General features: G+C 40.3%; 1 protein-coding gene across 10 annotated transcripts in view; it reads left to right on the top strand.

The window, feature by feature from the left end:
* The window catches only part of LOC114574022 (adhesion G protein-coupled receptor L3), a 219,952-nt gene that overhangs the window by 159,268 nt on the left and 33,829 nt on the right, over positions 1-26,855 (top strand). For 6 of the 10 annotated variants that reach the window (XM_028606303.1, XM_028606297.1, XM_028606301.1 and 3 more), the window contains 6 exons: positions 3,578-3,763; positions 5,794-5,832; positions 13,064-13,247; positions 17,984-18,106; positions 19,554-19,759; positions 22,426-22,602. In XM_028606303.1, coding sequence (XP_028462104.1) covers positions 3,578-3,763; positions 5,794-5,832; positions 13,064-13,247; positions 17,984-18,106; positions 19,554-19,759; positions 22,426-22,602 — 915 coding nt within the window. The remainder of the gene's footprint in view (positions 1-3,577; positions 3,764-5,793; positions 5,833-13,063; positions 13,248-17,983; positions 18,107-19,553; positions 19,760-22,425; positions 22,603-26,855) is intronic. The other 4 variants (XM_028606304.1, XM_028606305.1, XM_028606302.1 and 1 more) reach the window with 1 other exon arrangement.

Below are 26,855 nucleotides of genomic sequence, written 5' to 3'. Positions count from 1 at the left end.
ACTTTGACATGGAACTGCAGGGCCAGCGATCAAACGACCGACCTTCCGATTGGCCGCTCTACCACCTGACCAGCAGCGAGAAAAACGAAAACAATCTGTGTTGCCTACACCATGTTATCCTCCTGCTACAGTTTGCACCCAGGAGGCTGAAACAGGGCACGTTTTAAACATGCTTTTAGCCTTTTTAACATGTTCGAAATCTCATTACAAGTGCCTACGCATGTGAAGTGATTCCTTCCGAGTGAACACAGTGAATCTGACTGCAGTAGATGTGAAATAAATGCATAAAAGTTGTGCTAATTCAGCTCTGTTTAGTTCCAGTGTAGAGACAACAAGACGAGTGCTTCGGGACCGTCTACAAACTACAACACCGAAAAGAGATACAAAAATATTTTCTAAAATAGGCATATGCTTATTTTTTTAAATTAAGTGCTGTAGTACAACTAGCAGGAGAAAAGTTAATAATAATTGAGGTAAGTTTGGACACACTACCTTATTTAATCATTAAATTAATAAATATTTTTGTTGCATTCTCTTTTCTGTGTTGTAGTTTGTAGACGCTCCCTAATTCTTGCCGTATCAACACCGGAACTAAACAGAGCTGAATTAGCACAACTTTCATGCATTTCTTTCACATCTGCTGCAGTCAGATTCACTGTGTTCACTCGGAAGGAATCACTTCACATGGGTAGGCACTTGTAATGACATTTCAAACTTGCCCTGTTTCAGCCTCCTGGGTGCAAACTGTAGCAGGAGTATAACATGGTGTAGGCAACACCGATTGTTTTCGTTTTTCTCGCTGCTCCAAATTTACAAAAAACAGAGCTACGTGTTGAAATCGACCAGAATTCTCCTTTAAGGGGAAGTTATTATGCAAAGCCCCATATAAAGCTTCCTATGTTTAAATCGGTAAGAGAATCAAATCAAAAGAGGAGAAGATTACTGCAAGTGAGGATCAGGGTTCCAGGTTATGAATTGCAGGCAATGTTGAAAATGTTCTCCCTTAAACTCATAGGGCCCTGAGGCGTGCGCGTTATAACACTTATGATCTACTCAACGGCACAAAGCTCAGCCCATTAAAGAAACGGCAGTTTGCAGATTTGGATGGAGAATGGCTGTTGGGGAACAAAATAGAAGAGAGAGAAATTATCAGGTGCATTTCTGTGTAGCACCGCAGCATTTGAACGGTGCAATAAAGCTCCACTACAGGCTGCTGTTTGAAGAAATTAACTAGAGCACTGTCTTTTTGAACTTGCTACAGAGGCTGTTTTGCTATGTTGTTTGCGTGGATTCAACAGTAATAGTGTGATTCTAATGTAGAATATTGGCTATTAAAATCTACAGAAGGAAGTGACAGTCAAGTAATGCATGTGTTATTTTAAAGCGAATCACACTTCAGCAGTGTGTCTGTCGCTGTGGAGACGGGAAGACTTTAATGAAGATCAACGTGTCAGAGATCTGGAATACCCATCTGGCACTTTGTTATTTTATATCTGGAGCCATTGTCCTGTATGTGGCACTGCTCATTACCAGATGGTTCGGTAGACAAAATGAGAAAGGAAGATGTAGAGAAAAAAGAGAAACAAATGACATTAGCTAAACAGAGAGAGATAGAGGATCCCCAGTTACGCTTATTAAGAGACTAGAGCAGGGAGGGAAAAGAAGAAAACATCTTCCTAAGACATGTTTCCCTTCATACACCTCTGTGAAGACCAATTTAAGCAGCATAATTGGCTTGACTAAAAAACTCACAGGCGATGATAGCAGGTGATGTGTAAATCAGTACGGGCCTGTTTTTGTTGGTGTCACTGCGGTTTGAGACTCATCTTACTGCACCTAGTCTATTAGTAAAACTGTGAACGTAACTGACCTTTGAAAGATCAGACCAAAAGGGTGTTCTGCATTTAGTCAAGTGGATTGCACCTTTAAGTTATTTCCTTTTTAAAATCAAGATAAACTATTGCAAAACCTTTGTGTTACATGTCCCCATTCAATATCGATTCAATTCAATGTTGATTGGATTAGGGATATTTTAGTTACAATACCAATTTTACTCCGATATGAAAGAGATTCTCAGACAACTAATGGTGTAAATTGTACAAGGAACCCTCTCACCTGGTGCATTATTAAACATATTAATGTTTACATTAAGAATTGGCCACAAAGCATTTACATTGTACTTTTTATTTAAGATGAACACTCTACAGCAGTCAGCACAATAAAGTGCAACTTTACAGACTCTCACAGTCAGTGAGTAGTAAGTGACCCGAAAATATTGTACATGTGCTTTCTTTAGCGCACAGGGTGTGGTGCAGAGATGGTATATACCTAAAGCCATACATCCTGAGAATGGCTATGGCAGTTTTTCCCTCACCAAAATTTAGGCAAACTTTGGAGCATATTATAGCCCCCTTCCTGAAGGCCTATGACATGGTACCATTTATACCTTAGGTCGTCTAGTTTCATATGGTGCCAATAGCTTCACGCTAGCTTCAAAACCAAGCCCACCACAGCCTCTTAAAAATGGACATATTACATATTACACATAACATATTTTAATTTCATTTATTTTAATGCAAACTGTAGCATCATGTGCTTCCTGGCCTTGGATGTTTTCATTAACTACTGTAGATCTGTACTAGCCCGATATGCTAACAATTGCAGTTTAAGTTAAAATACTCCTACAATCTCTTAAACTTTTTTTCTAAAATGCCAAATATTGTTCTTATTAGAGGCCCATGCACATCGCTTCAGCATGTGGAGAAATTCATAGCCCAACAAACCTGTCAAGCCTTAGTTATGGTTGCTAAGCTGTGATTAAACTATGGCTGTTCAGTGGAGAGATTTTATTGACTGATTTTGTTTCGAGGAATGTCAGGTGAATTGTTTCTGGAGAGGAAATAGTAATGTGATAGAAAAGAGTGTGGTAATATTGGTAGAGTCTGTGTCAGAAATAAATGTTTGGGAAAGAACTGGAGGAGTAAAGTTAGAAAAAAAACAGGAAAGATCTGCAAAACAATATAATGTCAAGCTTTTTTAAGTTTTACAACAACAAAAGAGAAATACTCAGAAATAATCGTTTCTTTTTTCAACAAATCCCGAGACAAAAATCACACAAGCTATCGAACATAAGAAAAAATGAATATCCAACAGGATCTGCCCTCTCTGTGCAACACATACACTGCTTTCCCCAAGCTGCAGTGCTCCCCATTAGTTTCATAAAGGTGTAAGGCTATCTGGGGAAATTCCCTCAATAGTTGATTTCATAATTGCTTCCGGATACAATATTTGCCCTAGTGTGCAATCAGAGTACCGTCTCGCCACAATAATTGCGTGCAATATTGCAGCAGTTGGGGAAAATGTACAGGCTAAACGGCATTCATTTTTAAGGGGCTGCACATTTGTGTATTGTAATTTGTCATGTTTTCCAGTGTGTGGGTTGGGTATAATAAGTGCATGCCGCAGTAGAAATAAATAAAGATATGAGGATTGTATGGATGTTTGTGTAGCTGCAGAGTTTTTGTAAATTAATTTGCTCCCACTTTCTGTTTTTGTCCTTTTTTTTTTTTTTTTACAGCTAAAAGCTGGAGAGACGGCTGCTGTCATTGCCAGGGAGTTGGCAGAACAAACTAAGCGTAATCTTCAGGCAGGAGACATCACCTTCACAGTGAAGGCCATGGTTCAGCTGGTGGATCTCCTCGACGTGCAGCTGAGGAACCTCACGCCAGGTGGCAAAGATAGCGCAGCACGGAGCCTCAACAAGGTAGAGGAGGAAGAAATATCAGAACTTAGCTTTAAAAGAATATCCTGACTATCTAACAGGCTTGAAAACATGGCCTGCAGGAATGGTGATTTACTACCCTGCAACGATTTTACACAAAAGGGCAAGTTTGTAAGTTAGCGTTTTCTTTTTTTTTGTAACAAATTTGTATTGGTAAGTCAGTGTTTTCATTCTAATACCTAAACCTTTTTGAATTTCCAAAATGGAGGCCTACCTATCACATAACTTCAATCCAGTCAAACCTGAATAATACCGTAGGTATTCTTTTAATGATCTGGAGCTGTCAGATTAAATGATATCCACCATTTTCAGTATTCAGTCCAGTGCATACTAAAACGCTCAGGCATATCTCTTACTCTGGTATAATGTATTATGCTTCCAATGTAACTTTGATGTAGTTTAAAAGATGTTATTCATATGTCATGCTCGTCAAAAGCACTGCACATGCACCATTTGATTTTTACTAATGGGACAGCGTACATTTTCATTGGGCTGGATCTAAGCTGTGGGAGAGTTTTTCATTTTTGCTGAACCTGAAGCTAATGCATTTACTCCCCAATTCGCAGCAGAGCACAGTAAGGGGCACTCAGGCAAAGCGAGCTAAAATAATACTTTCTGTCTGCTGAGCAGCCAACAGAAAAGCAAACATCAGTGAAATTTAAAATGTCACTCGTTAATTTGCTGGAGCGGCTTCACTTGTAGAGGAACATGAACACCTGTTCTCAGATAGTTTTTTCGGGACGTTTTTCTATTTCATTGCAGCAACAGACACAGATGTCTCCATTGAGATTTTAGTGCCAGTTTTCTCCAATGGAGAGGGGAGGCAGTAAAGATGGCCAAAAGGCCTCAGAAGGGAATGTGATGAGTACATTCACATTGAGGAGCAACTAGAGTTTATTGTACCTCTTGAAAAAGGGTTTCTCATAAAACGCAACATTCGAGATAGAGCCTACTGCTGTGGTCGGGATTGCTGTTGAAGTCTTTAGTTTCTCTTGTAAAGATGAGGAAATGGCGCAAAGGAAAAAAAGCAGTTGGGTTAAGGGAAATGAAAAAAAGCTTGTTAAGCAATGATAATTTATTTAAGAGGTCATGGACTTCCTTTATATTTCTCTGTCCTCTGATAAACACTCCATTATGTATATTGTGCATCTATAGATAAAAATGGCCCTACCTCTTTCCCTCGTGTTGGACTTCCTTTGCCAGTGAGAGTGTTTACCTCCCGAGTTCAATCATTTTTACACAATCTGCAAAGAGCTTAGCGAATTAAAGATTTTCTTTTTGATAGCAAAGCACAATACTTTCTGCCAGCAGACAATGAAAGGATTGAGTTGGCAAACGGTGAGATCAGTGTCGTTTTCATGATCAAAGGGTAGCTGGCTAAGCGTACGAATGGGAGCACTTCCAGAAGAGTGGGCTGTGATGTAGAGCAAGAGGCTCCTTTATGAGGAAATGGTACTCTTTGGAGCTAATCTGCATGGGATTTTGCATGGTACCCGAACCTAGCTGTTAAGCCACACAGTAGCTCTGTTGGCTACCTTGCTTGTATCAGAACTCAATTAAAATGATTCACTCTCCATGCAGTGCTAACAGCGTTTCTTTGAGCCTGAGCTCTTCCTGTCATATTTCAGTTATGCTAAATTGTTGTCAGCGCTATCTCTCCTTCAATCACAGCAGAGGTTCAAAAGATAAATAGCTCTCACATGAATTTCTCAGGTGACAAAAATAAAATAATAATCTTGTAATCACCTTTAAGAGTGTCAAAAGGCGTATTCCCACATGTCTTATGTGTCTCATTTTATTGCAAATTAACATGAGTCTGCTGTTTTTCTAATATAGTCTATAATGAATGTATACTACATTTCACACAATTGATGAAAGCAATTGTTGCAGGAGTAAAAAAAATGAATTCTCTCACTACTCTCAAATCTGTACTTCAAGCAGAGGAAATGTATTCAAGTGGAATAGTTTGAGCCACTGACCTTTTGCTAACTTGCATTTTCTTTGGTTTGCAGCTGCAGAAAAGAGAACGCTCTTGCCGGTTTTATGTTCAGGTATTTGGACCAAATGTTCCCCTGTAACCTACTCTTTATTCCCTCATTGTGGCAACTTTGCTTTCATTTTCATTTTTACCATACAATTTGAAGTTTGACCTTTTGAAGTGGAAAACACAATTATATGTATATACATATATGTATATAAATATATGTGGTAATGTTAAATCAAAGGGTCAAATTTCGTTAGTATCATATCATTAACGCTGCATCCAAGTCAACATCAGTGCCTCAAACCTGCATTTATGAGTCATGTCATCATTGTCCCCTGCATGCATATGTATTGAAATTCTCCTTTCTCCTCTAATATGTTTGGTCTTAGCATGAGGCTGAGGATTTTCAAATCCCATATATCTATTATGTGTTTCTCAATCATTTTAAAAACGCCCTTAAACCACCACATCAGCACTGCATTCCAATGAAATAACCCACATAAGAGGATAGAATCAGTTAAAAATAAGGCTCTCAGGCATGTAACGCACTCCTACATTTCTCAGGAAAAAGAAGAAGAGCCAAAAGAAGTGACCTCATTACACCAGCAAGTCAACTTCTAACTTCTAAGTCAGCCAAAGTCATGGCATGTTATGATTCTCCCTGATGCATAATACATGTGTGTCCTAATTTAGGAGGGGTCTCCATGGCCTCCCTCAGCTATGTCCCTGGCTACTGAGTGATTTTGCTATCCCTGGGGTGACAATTTAACTGTCATCAAAATAAGTTCTACCTTGACAAGTGAACTATGTGATAAGTTGACAATCCTGTGTCCCATACAGATGGCTCCAATAAAGCTGCACATTAGAGACAGATGTTGTGTTATACAGAATGTGTGCTCTGTAGCGCTTATGTTAGGCAACATGTATTTGCCTCGATTCCACTGAGGCATGTCAGAAGGCACTTTGCTATGTATAGTCACACGTGTGCAAATTACATCCAACTGGAATGTATGTTGGCATATGGTTGAGCGTGCTCACGTGCAGATGGGTTTGTAAGTGTGAGATTCTTACAGAATAATGCTGGTGGTACTGTGTATATATACACATATGAATAATCATGCACTTTTTTTTTTTTTAACAAATGCCATAGATAGACCAACAATCAACCAAAACCAACATCGTCAATTGTCTGTATAGCCAAAGCCTGAAACGGGACATTGTTCTGTGCCATAGACCTCCATTGTCAACCAAAACAATGAAAAACATATTATTGAGCCACACTGTTGCACTGACTGACATACAACTTAATTACAACAAACATGGGCAGTGTAGTTTCTTTTGAGTCACGCACCATCCTGGTACCACAAATACTCACCAGTGCACCAAGTATGGATAAATTGGCGGCTCAAAATAGTCCCCAACAATTGACTTTTATTTGAGTAACTTTTCCTGAATACTACAATGTCTGCTGTTTTAGGAAATTACTGGGTCCTTTTAAAAACTAAAACTATGCATTTGTGACCCCTTTCTTACATCTTCAGTAGGAACAAATGTGCCTGAGAAATTTGAAAAGTATAAAGAGACATACTAACACACTGTTGGTTTTGGTCATTTCATGGGGTATGTTGACAGTAAAAACATAGAAAAACACCTTGACTACTGACACGGTGCAAATCACAAGCTTAAGTTCATTCCAAAAAATTTATAAAAATCCATTTAAATAAGATTAAGAGTCTACAGACATGCCAGCATCTTTGTGAGGCAGTACAAACAGCAGGGCTTTGAGCTAAATGTTTAAATGCTTATAATAGCAATGTTAATATGCAGATGTTAAGCAGATATAATGTTAACCATGTTCGCCATCTTATTTTTGCATGCTAACTCTTGCTAATTAACACTAAACAAAACAATTCGTTTTGCATAAATCAATCAACTGAACTGATAAATGTTACTACAATTCATCCTGAGGGGAGACATTTCAGTAAAAAACCAAAACGTCAACCTGAGTAATTGGGCTTCATCCCACCATGAATGTCTGCTCAATTCACGGCAATCCAATAATTGTTGAGATGTTTCAGTCTGGAGTGGTAGACTGACAGATCAATATTGCCATTTCTAGAGCCACGCCACTGGCATGGCTAAAGAAAGCAAAAACTAAAAATGACACACAAATCCATATTCTATTCCGATTTACACGCATCTGTATGCTTTCGCACCTGCATCTGGGTTTGTGTTTCCACAGTGTAGTACTGAGGGTGTATTGTACATTACCACACACGACTGTACACACTGCTCAGCTGTTTACCTCCTCCTCTGCTCTGTTCCCTCGCTGGGTTGACAAATTCAAACAGCACTGAAGAGCTTTCACTTGACAAACCGCAATAATGGAGCAACATCTGTGGCCGTGGGTAAACGCAGGCATTGACTGCACGCGCTGCCAGCCTTTGAGGGACTTTCATTGATTAAGGAAATTGGGCAATGTTTTCTCCAATGGGGCCCTGGTGGTTGACGTAAATGGGATTAGCAGAGGAATACAAAGCAAATGAGAGGTGCACCTGCCTCTGCTGTACCTCCGCTCAGAGTCGGTGTTGAAAACTCCGATAGACTTCGATAGCACTTTGGGAAAAGGCAGATTGTGTGAGTGCAGGTGTGGTTGTGGTAAAGGAGAACATAGTCCAAAATAAAGCACCTGGCGTGAGGTTGATGTCTAAATGAGATGAGTGATTCTCATCTTGATTGAGAGCTTCTGTCTTGTTTAAATGGTAAACAAGTAGATGTCACTTGAATTCCACTGGTACTGAGAGCTGCCTTCATCTCGTTAGGATCATCAGGGAATTTCAATACAAACAGATTCATTTCCTTTTTGAGTTACATATTCACAAGAATGCCGTATCTTTATTGATTGTTCATGAACAGCGATATCTGCCACACACAGCGATATCTGCCACACGTCATAGCCAATGGAATCCCACCCAACAGGATTTGGCCTTGATAAAGCTACAATCGTGTATGATTATCAACTCGCTATGTTCTGCATTTCTCCTGCAGGGATGTTTCTCTGTTGTGCCCTTTGATTTGGAACAAACATGATGAAAATAGCGGCCTCCCTCCTGTGCCTTTTGGTCATAGTAATGGCAGCTTGTTTATAGGCAGTGACATTATGGTCCAATTACTGTGATTATGTCCGTCCATGTTGTACCAAGCTAAAGTCAAACACGCTAGCTTTGAGTGGCTTTTTTTCCCCTGGCATTTTTGTTTTAAAGCAGATTTGGGATTTACATTGAATACATTTTGCCATGCATAACCCTATTTCACCAACAAAAGAACAAAATAATATCATGGGCCTTAGTATGAGCCAAGTGAGGTGTAAAATACAGGGAGGATATTGAGGTCCGAACCCTCATTAAAATCACACCTTGCATGCAAAGATAACTAGGGGGAGTGTCACAGTGCGGGCTGACCTTAGAGCAGGCGAAACGGAGGGAGGCTCCTCATTCGGGAATGTAACGAGATGATAAAATTTCCCTTGTAGTCAATTTGTTGAAAGATGAAGATAACCACATCCACATAAAGAGAGGCCTCGTCCCATCTGGCCTGCGGTGCAGTTCTGCCTGAAAAATCTGTGTGAGCTGTTTCTTCTCAGTGGAGAGAGAGTGAAGGATTTCTCATAAACACTCAGGAATTTATGTTTATGTTTATTAATTTAGCATAATCTTCAGAAAATCTGTTTTAATTATATTTAAATTGTATATTAATACACACACAGTAGACAGTAGTACACAGTTAATTCATAATTCTCAGCTAATAGCCCAGAAGCTCAAGTGGGCTGGCATAAACCAATAAAGGCTGGGTAAAAGTTTTAATCCAGGTTGGAATTACCTGCACTCATTACCTCTCATGATAAGTTCATCCTCATGCTGATTTTCTTAGCTCTAATTTAATCTTCACAACAACAGAGACATGTCCTACTCACCAATCTGCTGCTACATTTCTCCTTTTAACAAAAGAAATTGTACTCCTTTACTAATTAATTCCAATTGCTTCTCCTGTGCTGTTATTTTTTTTAAAAGCGATTTCAAGTTTTGGCACTGAAACTCAACACCTCCTGTGACACATTTCAAATGAAAAGCACACATAGCGAGGTGTAGAGCAGTGTGAGCTGAAACCTTAGTTTCAAAGTATGTGATGTAATGTTTCAAATTAATTAATTAAAAGCCTTCCAGAAACTAGAGAAAGAATGCCCTTTGGCACTAGAATTCTTTTATTGTGAAACATCTGTGCAGTATTTAAGTTAGCTTTACATTTCAGACGAGTGTTGAGTAAGACAAGACTCTGTTATCGTACTGCTGGAGTTAGTGCTGTGTAATAAACACTGCATTTAATAAGGCAACAGGTGAACATGGATGCAGTTATGTTTTGGCTTTGACAGCTAACCAGAAATCAAAACCGCAACAGACCAGAAAGCACAAAGGCTTCTTTCTAAAATGCAATAAAATTTACTTTTGAAACAGCTAAACTTGGAAACAAAGGTATGTGTCTAATGTAAGTTGTATTTCAAATGAAAGTCTGTCTCTCTCTGTCGCTGAAAAATAAATAAAGGGCTGCTATTTGGGAATAGTATAGTAGTATTTAGTACAATAGTAAGTTTAAACCTAAGAAAAGACAAAAAGCACAAAGGTAATCAGTCTGTAACTCTCATAAACTGTACAGACACAACCACCTGCTTACAACAGAGAGAAGGTTTCATCAAATATTTAACAAGAAGGTTGCAGAGATTTTCAAACAAGATAGAGGATGTGGCTAGCAGGTCAAATAAAACCGAGAAAAGAAATACAAAATTGATGCAACAGCTTCACCTGTGCCAAGAGAAATCTAGTCCGAAAGAAGAGAACTGAGAGAACAAGACTGTTTGTGTTGTTTTTTCCCCCCACATTTTGGATCAGCCATCAACGTCAGTGAGAGAAAGCAAGTGACAGGAACCAACCGGTGATCAGGAAGGGAAGAGGGAGGGGAGAAGTGAGTGCACACGAAAAGCCGACCAGCAGGCAAGCCGGAAAGGGACGAGAGGAAGATCAGCCTCAGCCAGAATCAATTTCCCAGACCCAGAGTTCATTTCATCAATCAGCACACAGATAGAAGCACATACACACCACGGGTTGGCTTGGACTCGGGCCAAGCACACGCTAATGTCCACCTCTCCCTTCTTTCCTTCTGCATTGGTATAAATGGCCCGTGCATTGCAGCTTTTCACGCCCAGTCATCATCCTTGTTCCAAGTGGAACGTTCCAGAAGTGAGTCCAGTTAATGATTAGCATTTCCTTATGTACCAGGAACTAGAATATAGTTTTTTTTTTTTTTTACTGCTGGCCTACATGGTTTCAGCACAAGAAAGTAAAGTATCTAAAGATAAAAATGGTTTAAGCTGCTACATTTGACAGATGGAGGGGCAGTATGCTAATAGCGGTAAAATAGCAGCAAGCCACCATCACGTCGCAACGATGTAACTGCACAGACTATGGCCTTGTTCAGACTGCAAGCCCAAATCCATTTATTTCACCATTATTTCAGGGTGGGAAGTGCTGGGAAAAAAATGTTGCAGTGTTGAACAAAGAGAAAAAAAAATGTCAGCGCCTGAAGAAAAGGAGCCCCTTATTTGAGAGTGAATCAACCTCTGCCTCTAGCTGAATGGCAAAAGGTGTGATTGGAGATTGGCTGCAGATAATGAACAATTACATCAAAGTTGGTAGACTGCCTGTGTGTGCGTGTGGACGTGCACGTGCCAGCGAGTTTGTCTGTTTTTGTATACTAGCAGGTGCAGAGGTGTGGGTTCACTCTTGCATCAGTCTGTGTGTGAGGTTGTGTCTGGGTGTGGGCGGCTTAATGTGTGCACGGTATGTTTTGAATGAGGAAAAGCCAGCTGGTGCTGTTTGAAATTCTCATTCAGCTCCAGTGGGTTGAATACAATCAGTCCTTCGTCTCCTCTCGCTATCACAGTGATTTGAAACAAACATACAAGTTAACATTAAAAGGTAATTTGGGGTTCCATTACACTTACGCTCTGTGACTGTTTTTTCCCCCCGTCTTTTGATCAGGAGTTTATTTGATACATTCGAGCACATGATTTCTCTTATCGCCTTTAGCTTTACCCCCTGCTGTTTTTGAGTCATACTAAAACTCTCATTCCCTTTCATAATCCATTGATCAAAAAGGGGATCTTAGCGAAGTTCAGAGAGAAGTTCTGTGGCGTGACACCCCCTGTTTTTAACACACATCATAGCTTCTATCTTCAGGATGTCACAACTGTGTAAACTGGCTTTTGAAGAAGTGTGAATGGAGAATCAAAAGTCAAACCATTTTTTTTTTTTGTATCAGATGTAACATTTTCTCTTTGGAGCGTGGAATTGTTACTGTTTTTAGCAGTGCAGGAATTTTCTAATAATTCTTGCGTTTGACCACCTACTGGCTTAGAAATCACTTTTCTTCCAGGCTCACTTTACTCTTCAGTGCAGTGGTAGTCAATTGCTTTGCTTGACCAATTAGTATCCCATTCACAAATCTTGCCATTGGCATTTTTAAATCTGTAATGGCTCTTATGTTTTCATCTTGTCTTGAGAATGGTATGTTTCTTCCCTGGTTACTTGCTTTGGCGTTGTGAGGGGATTAAAGGAGGCATAATAGTTCTGTGCTATTAATATACAGGAGGGATGTGAGCTTAGTAGTTGTAGATTGTTGCCACCAGCAAATACCTTGTACATCCATTGGAATGTCTCAATGTTGCTGTGTTTTGTTGCAGTGCTTCTGTGTATTGGGATTGTGTGCATGGAAGAACATTAATCACACCAATTAAAGACTCTAGCCTGAAGTCATGTAAGAATTGGCCTCTAGTGTTGTAAGCATTGGTTCTGATATATTTACATGATTCATTATTATTGTAAAGAAAAGGAAACAATAAGAAAAGCAATCTAATAACATATCCAAAGTCATTACAAAATCCAGGTGTTGCGGCTACTAGTTACAATCCATGGCTAAAAGCACAACTTGTAAATACATTGGATATAGGGTCATTAGCATGCTCAGTTGAAAGATGATGATGGCTTTTTTAGTTCAAATGAAAAAGAGGGGAGGGGGGGAATGCTTCATGCTTTCTTTCTTGCACAATCCCACAGGATTGTGCGGTTTGTTTTTCAGTCCTGAACCATCCTTCACTCATGCCGTTTACCAAATCACCATGTCAAACAAGCAGCAGTCCCAGGCGAGCTTAGTTCCTTTTCACTAAATCAATGAATTTGACTCCCCAGGCCATGGTGGAGACGGTCAACAATTTGCTGCAGCCGCAGGCCCAGGCAGCATGGAGGGAGCTGAGCACAGGCGAGCAGCTGAGGGCCGCAACCATGCTGCTGGACACGGTGGAGCAAGGGGCCTTCGTCCTGGCTGATAACCTGCTGAAGACGGACATTGTGCAAGAGAACACTGACAACATTCGTGAGTATATTCTAAGACCTTTTAGTTTCGTACGATTAGCTTGATCTGTACGAGGGAAGAATTTGAAAGATCCCCTCCAGACATGTTTTAAGATATATAAGAAACACTATGCGTGGAATGGTTTTCTCTGTTCCCAAAATGGCACCCCATACATTCCTATGAAAGTTGCTCACTGGGCACAGATGTTTCAGGTTATTTTGTTTAGGGGCTAGAGTCCTACTCCAGTCCAGCCATTTGATAGCATGTTAGAGCCTTCCTCTGGCTCCTGTTGGCTTCTTGCACAGACACACACACACATACACACACACACACACACACACACACGGCATAAACTAATCTAAGGATCTTCTATACTTTTCACATTTTATTAGAGGAAATTAATCAAATTCTGAGAATTTTGTTTATATATATCTGGATTTCTTTCCAGATTACATTACATGTCATTTAGCTGACACTTTTATCCAAAGCGACTTCCAATTAAAGGACAATTTCGGTGCAAAAGGAACTCAGGGGTTAACAACTGATGTGTACGCACTCGACCGTTCCCTGGGACATGTTTTCTTGGCCAATCGAATGCGCTTGTAGCCTAAAAGAAGCCAGATATATTTCTTCTTCTTCTTTTTTAAGTAATGAAAGCAATGAGAAATGTAAGCCAGCAAGCAAATTACATTTATTGATTTGTCGACTTTGTCTACATGAGTAAACCATCTTGGACAGAATTAAGTTAAACTGCTGAGAAACACATTATTGGCTTAGATGGAAGACAGCATGGTCTGTTGTGATATTTAGAACAATGGAAGCTAAATTTAAAGAGCTGAATGTTTGGTTTGTATAATGTTTTCTAGTGGTGTTTCTCTCCGTGTTCCATCCTTCACTGGTCTTGCTACTAGTACAAGGGTTACAAAGTTCACCATACTGCTTTTGATCCAGGGCGCTCTCATATTGACAGCAGTGCTCTTAAAGCTGTGGAACAAGTGTGCAGGTCACTGGATTAATTCTTTCTCCCTCGCAGGAGGTTTAATTTGGCAGGGCTGCGCATATCTGATGGCAGTCAGCTGTAAATTGACAATTATCTCATATGATTGTACTTATATTCATGTCAATTATTAGCCACAATTAACCACTAGTCATGCAGATCAGGGATTAGTGCTCATTATTCAGTGTATAAATACCAAGTGAGTGCAGATAATGGAGCCACTGTCATCAATATTTTCCCCAGCGGAGCTTTTTCAAAACTGAATGCATCAGTTGTTGAAAAGTAGAATTTGTGCAGTTCACATTGAGAGCCATATACAAAGCACAAACTAAAATTGAATTAAATAACATGTTTTGCCGACGTCGGCTAGTGGGGCAAGGGGAATTAAGAAAAAATACTGTTATGATGTATCGCCCTCTTCTCAGAACAAGTGTTTTTTTTTTTTTTTCCAAGTTCCTGCTGCCATGGCAACCTGAAAATATAGGTCTACTGACTTAAAAGGAAGCGAGCGTAAGGAGAATTAATAAAAATGATTTTATTGTATCTGGCACACAATTCATCTGGGTATTAAGGAGGTTCTGGGCTCGTTTGGAGAGGGGAATGAGATGATGCCTGCTCAAATGGAGTGAGATTTTATAGCGCATAGTGGTAGTCTGGTTAATTATGTGCTGGTGACATGTTTACTAGGCCTTATCTCTCTCTGTTTGCTCGGCTTATTTTTTTTTCCAGCCAGTTGGCTCCTGCAATTCCTCATGCCATGCAGGGTAGTTAAATGAGGACAAGGTGCCCATTTAAACATCAGTAATCACTGCTGCAGCTAGTTATTGATCTCTCGCATTAAATTACATGTCAAATGTATGCATTGCACCTGGCGACACATTCTCGATGTCAGTGGGAGCCGGTTTTTACTTGCTTTAAAGTGAATCTTGAACAGTAAGAAAGCCTTGTTCCAATTTTAGGCTCAAGCTGATAATGAGATCTATTTTCTTCGCTTTCAAAGAAGGATATTTCCTCACCCATTGTGTCTGTATTTGTGTTTACACGTTACAGTGCATGTGCTTGTCTAGGGCTTTGTCTGCGCAAGAGTGTGCTTCACTCTCTGCATGATAATCTTATGAGCAGATTTTTGCCGATTAGCATGTTATTTAAACGGGCTTTGAAGGTATAGCCTTTGGGTCCAACCACTACTATGGCATCAAAGGAATTCCCTAAAGCCCACGGTAAGCTCTTTTACACAACCACACAGGGGAAAAAAAGAGTTAGAAAGGGTGAAGAAAAATGCTTCCTTTATTCCAAAGGCAGGCTTGGAATCCAGGGAATGGTGAGCTATCTGGGGTATTGTCTTAGCTAAGTTGAATAGGAATGTATCACCCAAACCCCCTGGCCTTTGCAAAAGCACAAGAGAATGTTAATACAAAAGATTTTTTTTAAGATAAAGTATGGGAAGCCTTGGTATGAGAAGAAATACAAAGGGAGGATTAAATTGTGTAGCTTTTCGTGGGCAATAACCTTTATCAAAGACAGAGGTGTCATAGTCCACTGACATGAGATCATCAGCTGAATGTCTTATCAGGCTTAATGAGGTTCCTTTTTATTTACATTTTACACACACTCACACAGACTAATCTGCCAGCCAGTTCATGTGTTGCAACCACAGACCGTTGCAACAGAGATGACTGCCATTAGTGTCGTGGCATAGCAGAAGCGAACCATTGACCATGAAATGTTTGGACTGATCATGGTCGGAAATCACCCTCTCAGACAGATAGAGGTAGCCCATCTGAAAGTGAATGTTATTCTGTCTCAAAGCACTTGACGATGACATTACCTTTTGTGAGAGAAAAAAACAAAAAAACATTACAATACATTTTAGTCCGAGACACTGTCATCAAGGAATAGGTTATCCAGTAAGTTTTGGTGAAAAAAAAAAGAGGGCGCTCTCAAAAAATCCAAGCACAAATGAGGAGAAATCTGGAAGAAATCCTTTGACCAGAGCAGCTACTTCCTGCCGTCTCCAGCTTGTTACCTGGCAACCTCAAGCTGATAACCAGACTTCAGGAAGTCACTGTGCTCGGCCAAGAAATAGTCGGTCCTTTTTACGCTTTGGTTTTTGTGAGATTAAACAGCAGTTTCCTTGTTTCCAGTCTGTACGCTAAATTAGGCTGACCAGCTGCTGACTGTAGCAGCATATTGACTGTCTAGACATGAGAGTGGTATCGGTCTCCCCCATCAACTTCTGTCAGGAATGCAAATAAGCACATCTTCCAAAATGTTGAACCCTTCCTTTAAAGTTTTAAAGCTAGATTACATACAACCTGCGGTTTTACACAATGTCTTTGACATGTGTATTCTAAAGATTATTGTTTGGGCATTTTATTAGGCCTTTATTTTGAAAGGACAGCTGAAGACATGAAAGGGGAGAGAGAGGGGGAACAACATGCAGCAAAGGGCCCAAGGTCAGAGTCGAACCCACAGCCGCTGCGCCGAGGAGTAAACCTCTATATATGGGCGCCCAATTTGACATGTGTATTAACTAAATCGGTACAATAAAGGTTAAAAAGTGCCGTCCTTTACATAAGCTATTTCATTTTTTTTGGGGTCATGCCGCAGCAATAATTTTTGTATTTGCTCCTACCACCTGTATTAGTCCATACTGCTCACCTCTTGTTTTGGAATTTGACATTTGTGTGTTTCTGCTCTGTACTTCTGCTTCGCAATCAATCAGTGGATTCATCTCAGTGCTTTGGGAGTCCATGTGACATTTAGGAATGCCTAGACTTCACACAAGTCACCGGTACTCGAGATTAGAGCACACTTGACCACATTATTAAACTGAATTGTATCATACAATAATAACTTTGATGGAATGAGCTTTTTATTTCAGCTGGGCTCCTATCAGCAGCTCATTCCCCTCTGCTGTATGACGCCGGAGCCTTTAAACCATAAATTAGGAGCTTGCTTCAGACACAACAGCTGTTGAGCTGCCGCAAGCTCTCCTCCTTGTATCTCTCGCTCTCTCCGCTCCTATCGAGAAAAAAGATTCCTTGAAATGAAAACGTCGTTTTTTTTTCAAAGACCAAAGACAACCTTTGTTTTTACAGTTTAAGAGGAAACAGTGTCACCTAAACACTTGATAGTCACTTGATTAAGAGGCCTATAGCGAGACACAAACCTCCGTGGCACACACACACACAGAGAGAGAGAGAGAGTTGAGAGGGAGGCAGCCCTTCAAAGCTGCATGAATCGTGTAAGGATGTGTTGCATTTAGCGCTAGTTGGAGATGCTAGGTTTAATACAGTCGGCTACAACAGGGGAATGGCTTTTTGAATCGGTGAAGGGATTGGAGATGGGTTTGAAGTTCACTCATGACTGCTGTAGGTGTAGCTTTAGTAGCAGTGATGACAAATCACATGGAGGTCAGGTGCAAAGCATCTATGATCAGTTGTATTTTTTGATTTAGTTTTACACTCCTGTTATGACCTATTGCATGTTGACAGCGTGTTTTTGTGTCAAAGCTAGCATATTTTGACTGTACTGTACATTGTTAGGGTCTTATGTCTTCTTCAAGAACTTAAATAACTGTATTACCCATAATGTGAAATATTTCCTTTTAAGGGCTCAGCTGTAATATTGTGCACTAAGGCCCTTTGCAAGTTATAGCCTGCTGCACTTTTTATGTCTAGTATGTCTATTGTATATCATAAAAATCAAACATATTGATTACTGCTGTCTTGCTTGGGTTTGTTCTGTATGTGTGCAGAGCTGGAGGTGGCAAGGATGAGCACAGAAGGGAATTTGCCTGATCTGAAGTTCCCACAAACCGGAGGACAGGGCAACTCTATCCACCTCTCAGCGAACACGCTGAAGCAGCACGGAAGAAACGGTGAGTAGTCTAACCTTTCGAATTTGCTTTGTCCCCTGTTGTCGGTTTGAAGTGTAATCATTCCTTGTGAACAGCTTCAGTTTGTGTATTATGTATTATTCAGATTTGTGATAGAACGGACAAACTCTGACAGGGCGATAGCAAAAATACTGTTGTATTACTTGAAAGACTCTCTGGCATCAAAGATCCACTGGTATTAATCAAAAAAGTATTGTGCATGGGGCTGCAGTGGTTCTGTAAGAATTTCATTACATATGCATGTGAAAAACTTTCAATTTGCCTCCCAAATCTTTTGTTGTGCTGCACAGGGATCGTTCAAGACTTAAAATTGGACCGTGGCTGTAAAATTAGTTACATTCAAGCACTGCCTCTAAACTGTAAATGAGGCAGTTAGACACAATACCTAGCTATTTTCAGGAGCAATACAGACCCATTTTTAGACTTTATTATCAGCCCATGCAAAACAGCATTGACTCAAGCTGCGCCTGGTGCCTCTCAGCTGGATGACTAAGTCAATGTCCAGCCATGCCCAAGTGGATTATTAAAGCAGGGTGGCAGTTATTTCCCCGTCATCCAGTGCTATAGCTCCCAAATTGTTCTTTTCATCTGAGTGAGTGATCTCAGTCACGACGGGAGGGAACTTCCTTTCATATGAGTCTTTAATAGTGAGGCGGCAGGAGGGGAAAGAGAAGTGTGTGAGAGAGAAAGAGAGAAGGACATTATTAACAAGAAAAATGCTTGCCTTTGTCAGTGCCAATAGAAGACTGCTAATCAATTTTTTTTGGATGTTGAATTAAAATAACTGTCTGTTGATGTAGAAAAGATTGTTCCCTTTTCCTCTTGTGAAACTATTTTGGCAACCTTGACATTGGTCTCTTTTTTTTTTGACAGTTTCAGTATATACAGTTTTGGATTTTTGTGTTACCAACACAGCTGAACTGTGCTTCAACTGAGTGATTATTTCCAGTATTCTTTTTGTTATTAGTTCCAGTATTTCTCTGCCAAAAAAGAGACCAATGTGTTGCCAAAGTTGCTCAAGCTCAATAGCATTTAATGGTATTTATAAGCCATATAACTATCATATTAGCACATTGTTGTCGCATTATATTTGCATCATCCTGTATGGCCAAAAGTGTGTGGACACCATGCTGATAGTTTCATGTACTTGAGCTTTGTTGCTGTTTTTCCTAGTTTAGGCTAGATTCCTAGTAAAGTAAAGATAATCTTAATCAAACAGCATACAAAGATATTTTGAAAAAATATAGTAAAGTGTGAGAATAGTGTGCTTCCAGCTTTTTGATTGGACAGCAGCAGGGTGCACCTCCCCAACCGCAGCTACCGTCTAACTACCTTAACCATACTGTACACCACAAGCTGGTGCTATCTACCTACTACTTTGCTGTCACTTGTGGAAGACTGACCACTTTTCCTTATCTTTCCCCTGCAGGTGAGATTCGGATAGCTTTTGTCCTGTACAAACATATCGGGGGCTACCTTGCAACGGAGAACGCCAGCATGAAGCTGGGCAGCGAAGCCATGGCTACCAATTACTCCGTCATTGTCAACTCCCCAGTTATCACGGCTGCCATCAACAAGGACTTGAACAAAGTCTACCTCTCTGACCCTGTGATTTTCACCATCAGACATCTACAGGTAATTTTGTGTTTAATGTACGTCTCAGTTGAGATGTGTTTTGTTTCTCCTTTGTTGTCACTCTGCGTTTAAAGTGCTTTTTTGTCTCTTTCTCTTTTACCATCACATAAAAACACACTTGCGTATGCGCCTCCCTAATAGAACCCTTTCATTACAATGTTCTCTATCCTTGAAATGCAGCACAAATGTGGAAATCCCATCTCAGACCAAGAAAATTAAGTCAATATGAAATTTTATTCGAAGGAAGATATGAGAAATTGCTCACAAGGTGATGCATGTTGTTGTTTATTAGTTTGAACAGATACCAGCCTGATCTCTTAAACAAATATCACTCATATTGAGCCTCACTGGAGGCTGCTTAGTCATTGTGAGGAGTCGCGACTTCTCCCTCTTGACTCCATTATCTTCTCCACACTCTGCTACCCTCGGCATATCCTTGTTTTGTCTACGAACAGGGCCCTCAGCGATTATCAGGGATGTTGAACAACCATAAGAGAGTTGCAGCAAGTCTCATGTGTAGGAAGGACCTGGAAGGAGGCAGCAGCGGCAGAGAAAAACACAGAGCGCAGAGGGATAGAGAGAGTAAAAGGACGATAGCTTATGGATGTCAAAATTAAATGGTGGGAAAATGTCAAGGGACAATGTCAGCGCAGTTATTGCTGTGACTCACCTGCCTTAAGTGTAATTTGTAATTTGGACTGTATATTCAGTCATTTTACTGTTGGTCTAATGTTGGGGCACTGGAGCTTTCATACCCTTTTCTTGCTCAGATCAAATCGTTCCAATAAAACTGTGCCCTTTTGAAAAAGTGTGTTTTCTGCACTGTAGCTTATTCCGTCCATAACACTGGCGCGCACCAGCAGAGCTGCTGCTTGATTTGTCATTTTGACAGGTTTAAAGTGACTTAAACATACGGACATTTACATATAGAGTGTGTTTTGTCTACTCCAAGGGCTGTACAATTAAACATCTAATAATCATGATTAAAAACTTTGCGCAATTAATTAAACTTGATTGGATGCAATGTTGACAGTTTGCATATAGAGCTGTTGCTCTGGTGTATCAAATCAAGAGCTCCCTATTCTCTGGCAAAATAGAAAAATGCTTCGCACATCTATATCATGAGAGAGGTGCGTCGGAAAGGGGACGAGTGGATCAAACGTTGCAAAGAAACTCCTGCACACTGTCTAACTTGCAAAGACACATTTAATAGCTGGCAACGTCTCAGGTACTAGCCCTAGAGGTTTGACACTGTGCGGGAGGTAAACCATTTAGAGGTGTTGTTAAGAGAACGCTCTGATTAACTGCTCTCAGCTTCTCAATGGTTGTTATTGCACGCGAGAACATTTCCCTAATCCTTTCAGCAAGGATAAATAATACATTTTTATTTGATGTACAATACGCTACTGTGGTACTATCTCTGTTTTTCTTTATCTCAGCTTGATTTATATTTGGCTTTAAGAATCTGACAATTTAAGACAATAATACATAATTGCAATAATCGTATATTTTAGCCCTAGGTAAACTGAATGTAGCCCCTGCATAAATGACATTGTATGCATAAAGTATTCTACTTGTTTATATTATGCCTCAAGACAGCATAAAATGTACTAATTATTTATTTCAGCTATGTTGAGTCGACTTCAACTTTGCCCTTGAAAATAAGCCTTCGTCATCTCAACTCTGCTCCCCAGCAGGGGTTTCTATTTCTTTGGCTTCACACACACTTAAGTCCCCCTCTCAACCATGAGGTTTTGGATCACTGGTCTTCTGGGATGATAATCTACCTCTAGTTATTGTTTTGCTTCCTTGCCTCACCACTTAATGGGACCAATTAAATCCATTAATAGGACAGAGGGTCATCCTATCTCCTTGCTATGGAATATTTTACATAGGGTTTGGATCTGTGAAGGGTAAACTCAGTCAGCGGCAAATTTACATTCACAGAGGATAAACCTTTTTAGACTAATTACCCTACAGCATGTGTGAAACTATGAACAACTACAGCTCCTCACAGTGTTAATAGTAAGGCAGCCCTCCTGTTTAACCTTGGAAGCTGTGAGTCACAAAGGAAAGGATTGTGTGTGTGTGTGTGTGTGTGTGTGTGTGTGTACTCGCCTTTGTTTCCCAAGCTACAAAGGAAATTGGGCTCAAGAGGGAAAGGCAGTTGATACATCTATTTATCAGCAGTTATGTTTTGTTTTGTGTGCTTGTGTTACCAAACCTCAGTGGTTGTGGGTGACTTTTATAAAATGGCAAACGAGATAGCAGGGAGGTGTCCATGTCGTTAGGGCCGTAGCCCGGCACAGACAGCGGTGGTACCTATTAAACAGTGGGGCAGTGCATTTTCACGCAGTGAAAGTTAAAGAGAAAGGTCAGAAAACACAATGAAAAACAGGCGTGGGGCTGTTTGATGCTGTTTGACAATAAAACCACCTGCTATTCACTTTAGAATAGATACACATTGCTGGGGAAGGGGGGGATTTTCCTGTTTTTAAGAATGATTATTCTGCGAACAAAGAAAAGTAGAAATGGACATAGCTAATGTGTGATTAACTCCAGACCCCTGTGTTTCACCTCACGAGGGCATATTATATATGTCTTCCTTTTATGTATTCCACTGTGCCTGATTCCTCTCATATATTTATGTTTTTGCCCTCTAACAGCAATCTGAAGAGAACTTCAACCCCAACTGTTCGTTCTGGAGTTACTCCAAGAGAACTATGACTGGTTACTGGTCGACGCAGGACTGCCGCTTGCTCGGCACCAACAGGACGCACACCACATGCTCCTGCACCCATTTAACCAATTTTGCTGTCCTCATGGCCCATGTGGATGTCAAGGTAGGCCAGCTCTTTTGCTTTTCTTGCTACCTATTTATCCTCAAAAATGTGCAATTTACCAAATGCAGTTGAGAGAAATGAATTGATCCATCCTGGTTTACACAGCCAGTCCATTCCAAGGGGATTGCTTTGACAAGAAAAGTAAGGTTCAGGCAGTATGAAGTTGTGTAAGCAAAGAAGAAGCCATCTCTTTCATTGCTGTTTGTCAATGTATGTTTTATATTCCCTTTGCTTTTTAGAGGGTGAAATAGACTAATACGTGTTTTCTGATCATCACAGCACTCTGTAGACTTACATCTAAAGTGCCAATATACACAGCCTATTCATAGAGTTTTAAACATTGACCCTGTGTAAAGTGTGTATTGATTGCAGCCATCTTAAAACACCAATGTGTAAAGCAGCCCAAATACATGATTGGCTCCAGTGTGTGGTGTGTTCTGTACACTGCATGCTTATTTGAAACACATTTCGTTTTATAAAGGTTTTATAAATAATTTCGGCCTTTTTTTAAGGTCCATAAATGACATCAGAACAGGCATTAGTTGATACATTAGGTACTATAGAAATATGTCTTTAGCTGTTCTTTTACTACCTCTCTTTTTTGTGTTGCCACATGTGGAAGGGATAGTTTGGAGGTTACATCAATAATTAAGTTAATTAATAATAATAATTAGTAATTTAGCTTTAAGCTTTCATTTATATGATTTATTTTTTAGACCGAGTCATTTACATCTGTTCCTTTTATTTATGTATGAATGTGTTTATTTATTAATTTATGTAAAGACAGAAAGGTATCCCTATGTACTGTATATATGTTGCAGGATTCTCTCAGGCTAGCCGCAGAAACAAAGTGTAAAGAGTACAGTAAGTGAGATGTGGAGTGCTGGAGAGCAATTAACAGCGAGGTGCTAATGGAAGATAAATTAAAAAAAAAAAAAAAAACTGTGTGGAGTGGTTCTTGTGGGCCCCATCTACGAGGGGTGGGGGGAAGGGTAAAGAGAAGGTTGAAAATGAAAAAAATGGAGCTATTTGGACACAGAAAGGGAAGGAGAATCGCCGGTCAAGATAGAAGTTGTGCCGTAATTCTGATGCTGACAGACGGCTCAATTATTTCTGTCACAGGGTGTTTGAGGAGCTTGCTGCTGACAGAGCAGAGTAGTTCTTGGTATCTGGTCTGGCATCTGTCTCTCCAGCCCTCTCTTCTGTATCTGTAGTGGGGGGGTTGGCTCTTGTCCATGGAACCACTAGACCTTTCTTTACCTTTCGCTAATCCCCCAGTTCGACTGCATCCCTCGTTTCTTCACACACACAAAAATGCGTGCCCAAAATCATACATACAATCTAAAATTCAGTATGTTTTTTTTTTTTTTTTGCCCTGCACACATGGCTCCAGGGAGGTCTGGGCTGGTTTACTTCTAGCTAGAGAGAGCCACTGTCACTCAGCAGCGTGACTTTTAGACCCACTAAGCTATCTGCAGGGCTGAAGCCCAGTCTAAAATAGAGAGGGGGGCCGCGAAGAATGGGATCCTTCACACAGTGAAAGCAAAGCAGCAAAAGAAAAAAGAAAGTAAAAGGAGCGCTTTCAGCCAAGCCAACCGCTAACATTTTGGAACGCCTGGCTTGCTTGTGGCACTGCATTCACCAGAGGAAAGTGGACAGTTGTTACACCCCAGTTCTGAGTGATAGCGTTTTTCCCCCTTCCTTTTTATTTATCTTTTTCACTTGGATGTTATAAAAGGCTGCTTGTTGGAAGGTGCCACTGAATGGGAGATACAGAGGCTTTTTATTTGCCAAACTGTCACAGTGTTGTATCTGAGAACACAGTGAATGTAGGAAAAATTGGGAGTATGTGTGCGCGAGAGAGAGGCAGATAAAGAAATTTCATAAATTGAAGAGAGTCTGTTTTTGTATCCATGGCATCCGTACATACCACTGCTGATCTCTGCATTGTTATTACTCATTACCCTCAGAGCAACAGATTATATTCTAACCTTGTTTATTTCTCAGTGGCATCTCGGAAAGAAAAAAACAATAGACAAGCTGTAGTTACAATCTTTCTTTGGTGGACAGATGCTCACTACAGTATCACCATAATCTTTCATCTTGTTATATTTAGGGATCTTTATGTTTGGCTTAAATAGCTGCCGTCTGTATCCTGCTTGTACTGGTAAATTTTTAGCACCAAGTTATGATTGCATTCAAAGCGCCAAATACTTCATACAAATTGGAAGTGGCTAAATGTCCCTGCTTGTGCATGTGACATTATGACAGTGTTTGGTGTTTTAAGCCCCCCAACGTCGTCTTCGAGGCAGCGCTGCCTGGAAGGCACTAGGATTAGGCAATGGTTAGGGTTAGGTGCCTTGAATTCGACAGTCACAGCGCTGCCTTGAAGTCGACGTTGGGGGCTTATAACACCATCGAGCCATTATGACCGTCATTTTGTCCTTGACCGTGATTTGAGTTTTGACGGACAGACTTCGAATGCAGTTTTGTATTTCAGCTCACATCTGGTAGGGAAAAAAAAGCCAATCCTTTTCTCCAAGTGAGATGTGATGCGTTGCTGTCTGAAGATAACAATCACTATACATTCATTATGTATAATCATACCTGACATGTTCTACAGTCTTTAGCTCAGTTACCTGCCATAAACCTTAGGATTTACAAGTCTTACTGACTAAACTGTCACTGCTTTTAGATCAAACATTTGTTATAAAACTAATATATGTGCACTAATAATAGTAATAATAAGCAGCCAACTTTGTAATCATGCTCAGCCAGAAATTGAGTGTGAGTTTGAGCAAGGTGAAACCCACATATTCATATTTATAAGAAACCCTTGAACTAGAATGTACTGTATATGAGATTATTAGACTGAGCAGTGGAGAAACTCCAGACTGTGTCTCATCGGGATTAATTTAGTTTGAAGCCAATTAGTTCCTCAGAATACTTTCTAATTCACATATTGTAGATGTTTGAAAAAGTGCGTACCCAAAGATGTTTAGAGCCTTGGTGGTTTCTAATGCAATGTCCTTAACCAAATTACCAAATGTGAAATCTTTTTCAAGTTGCAGGCTCACAAGAACTCATTAAAGTCAAATATCTAAACCAAGCTTGCTACCTTTCAGAAGTACACCCACTCAAACTACGTTTTCATATCAGTCTGATACAGGGGATCAGGTAACCGCCACTTAGATGATCACTAGAGCATCGAGTCCCGTCACCGCTGCCTGTGTCGCCACTCGAGCCCTTTGTTGCTAATTTTGAGCTATCTAGCCAGAGAGCTGATGCCTTTGACTGATCCTGCAATCCGAGCCGAGAAGCGCCGTTGGCCGCATTAACAAATTAAAACTGTACTAAACAGACGGCAGCTGCGTTTGAGAGATTATATGTCTCTTTTGTATCTTTTCAGAATGATTGCAAACAGGGTTTTGGTTTAAGTGATGTGTGAGAGTGGCTGTACTTGAATGTGACTTTGCTGAGAACGCTGATGATTCTAACCTCCAGATGTCCTGTTACTGAGCCATGACACATTTACTGCGATTGAAGACGCTTAAGATGTATGTGAAATAAATTCATCCCACTGGACACAAATTTGAAAAGCAGGATTTAACGGTAGTGTTGAACTTGGACACCATATTCACATTTCAAATTGAATCATTTGCCCGTCATATCGTATAAAAGTGGTGATGTCAGCTTGGTTTGGTGCACATTGGCCTCTTTGTTGCTTAAACCCATCTGGGTTGCTGGTTCTTGTTTCTGCAGGAGCTCAATTAATGTCACAAAAGCAAACCATGGATGGACACCATTTCTTCAGGGTCTGCTTCAAACATATTTTTCAAGATTTCCAAATGGCTCATGTCCATTCAGGCTCCTGAGGCTCTTTATTGAACCAATTCCTTTGAATTTAAGTCTGTCATTTCTGAAGATGGCTAGCGGGGCATTGAGATTTCTTTTCTTATTAATATGGGCTAAAGCACAAGCCCCAGCTTAAGAAATATAGACCTGCTGTGGATCCACCTACAGGCCATTATTTACGTAGTAAATGTGTGTGCTAAGATTGGCCCCAGGGAGGCATTGAGCTACTGGTAAGTGGCACTATTCCCGACAGACCAGTAAGTATAAATCAATGGCACATCCCACTGGATGATGGAGAGGATGATATTTGGGCAACATTCATCACTGTCTATATACAACATCTCCACGCTGTCACCATCAGACAGCAACTATGATGAGAAAGGACAGAAAAGGTCAAT

Source organism: Perca flavescens, chromosome 19, assembly GCF_004354835.1.
Source record: "Perca flavescens isolate YP-PL-M2 chromosome 19, PFLA_1.0, whole genome shotgun sequence".
NCBI classification, from domain to species: Eukaryota; Metazoa; Chordata; class Actinopteri; order Perciformes; family Percidae; genus Perca; species Perca flavescens.
The sequence above is the reverse complement of the archived record's forward strand: the minus strand, read 5'-3'. Positions and strand labels throughout refer to the sequence as shown.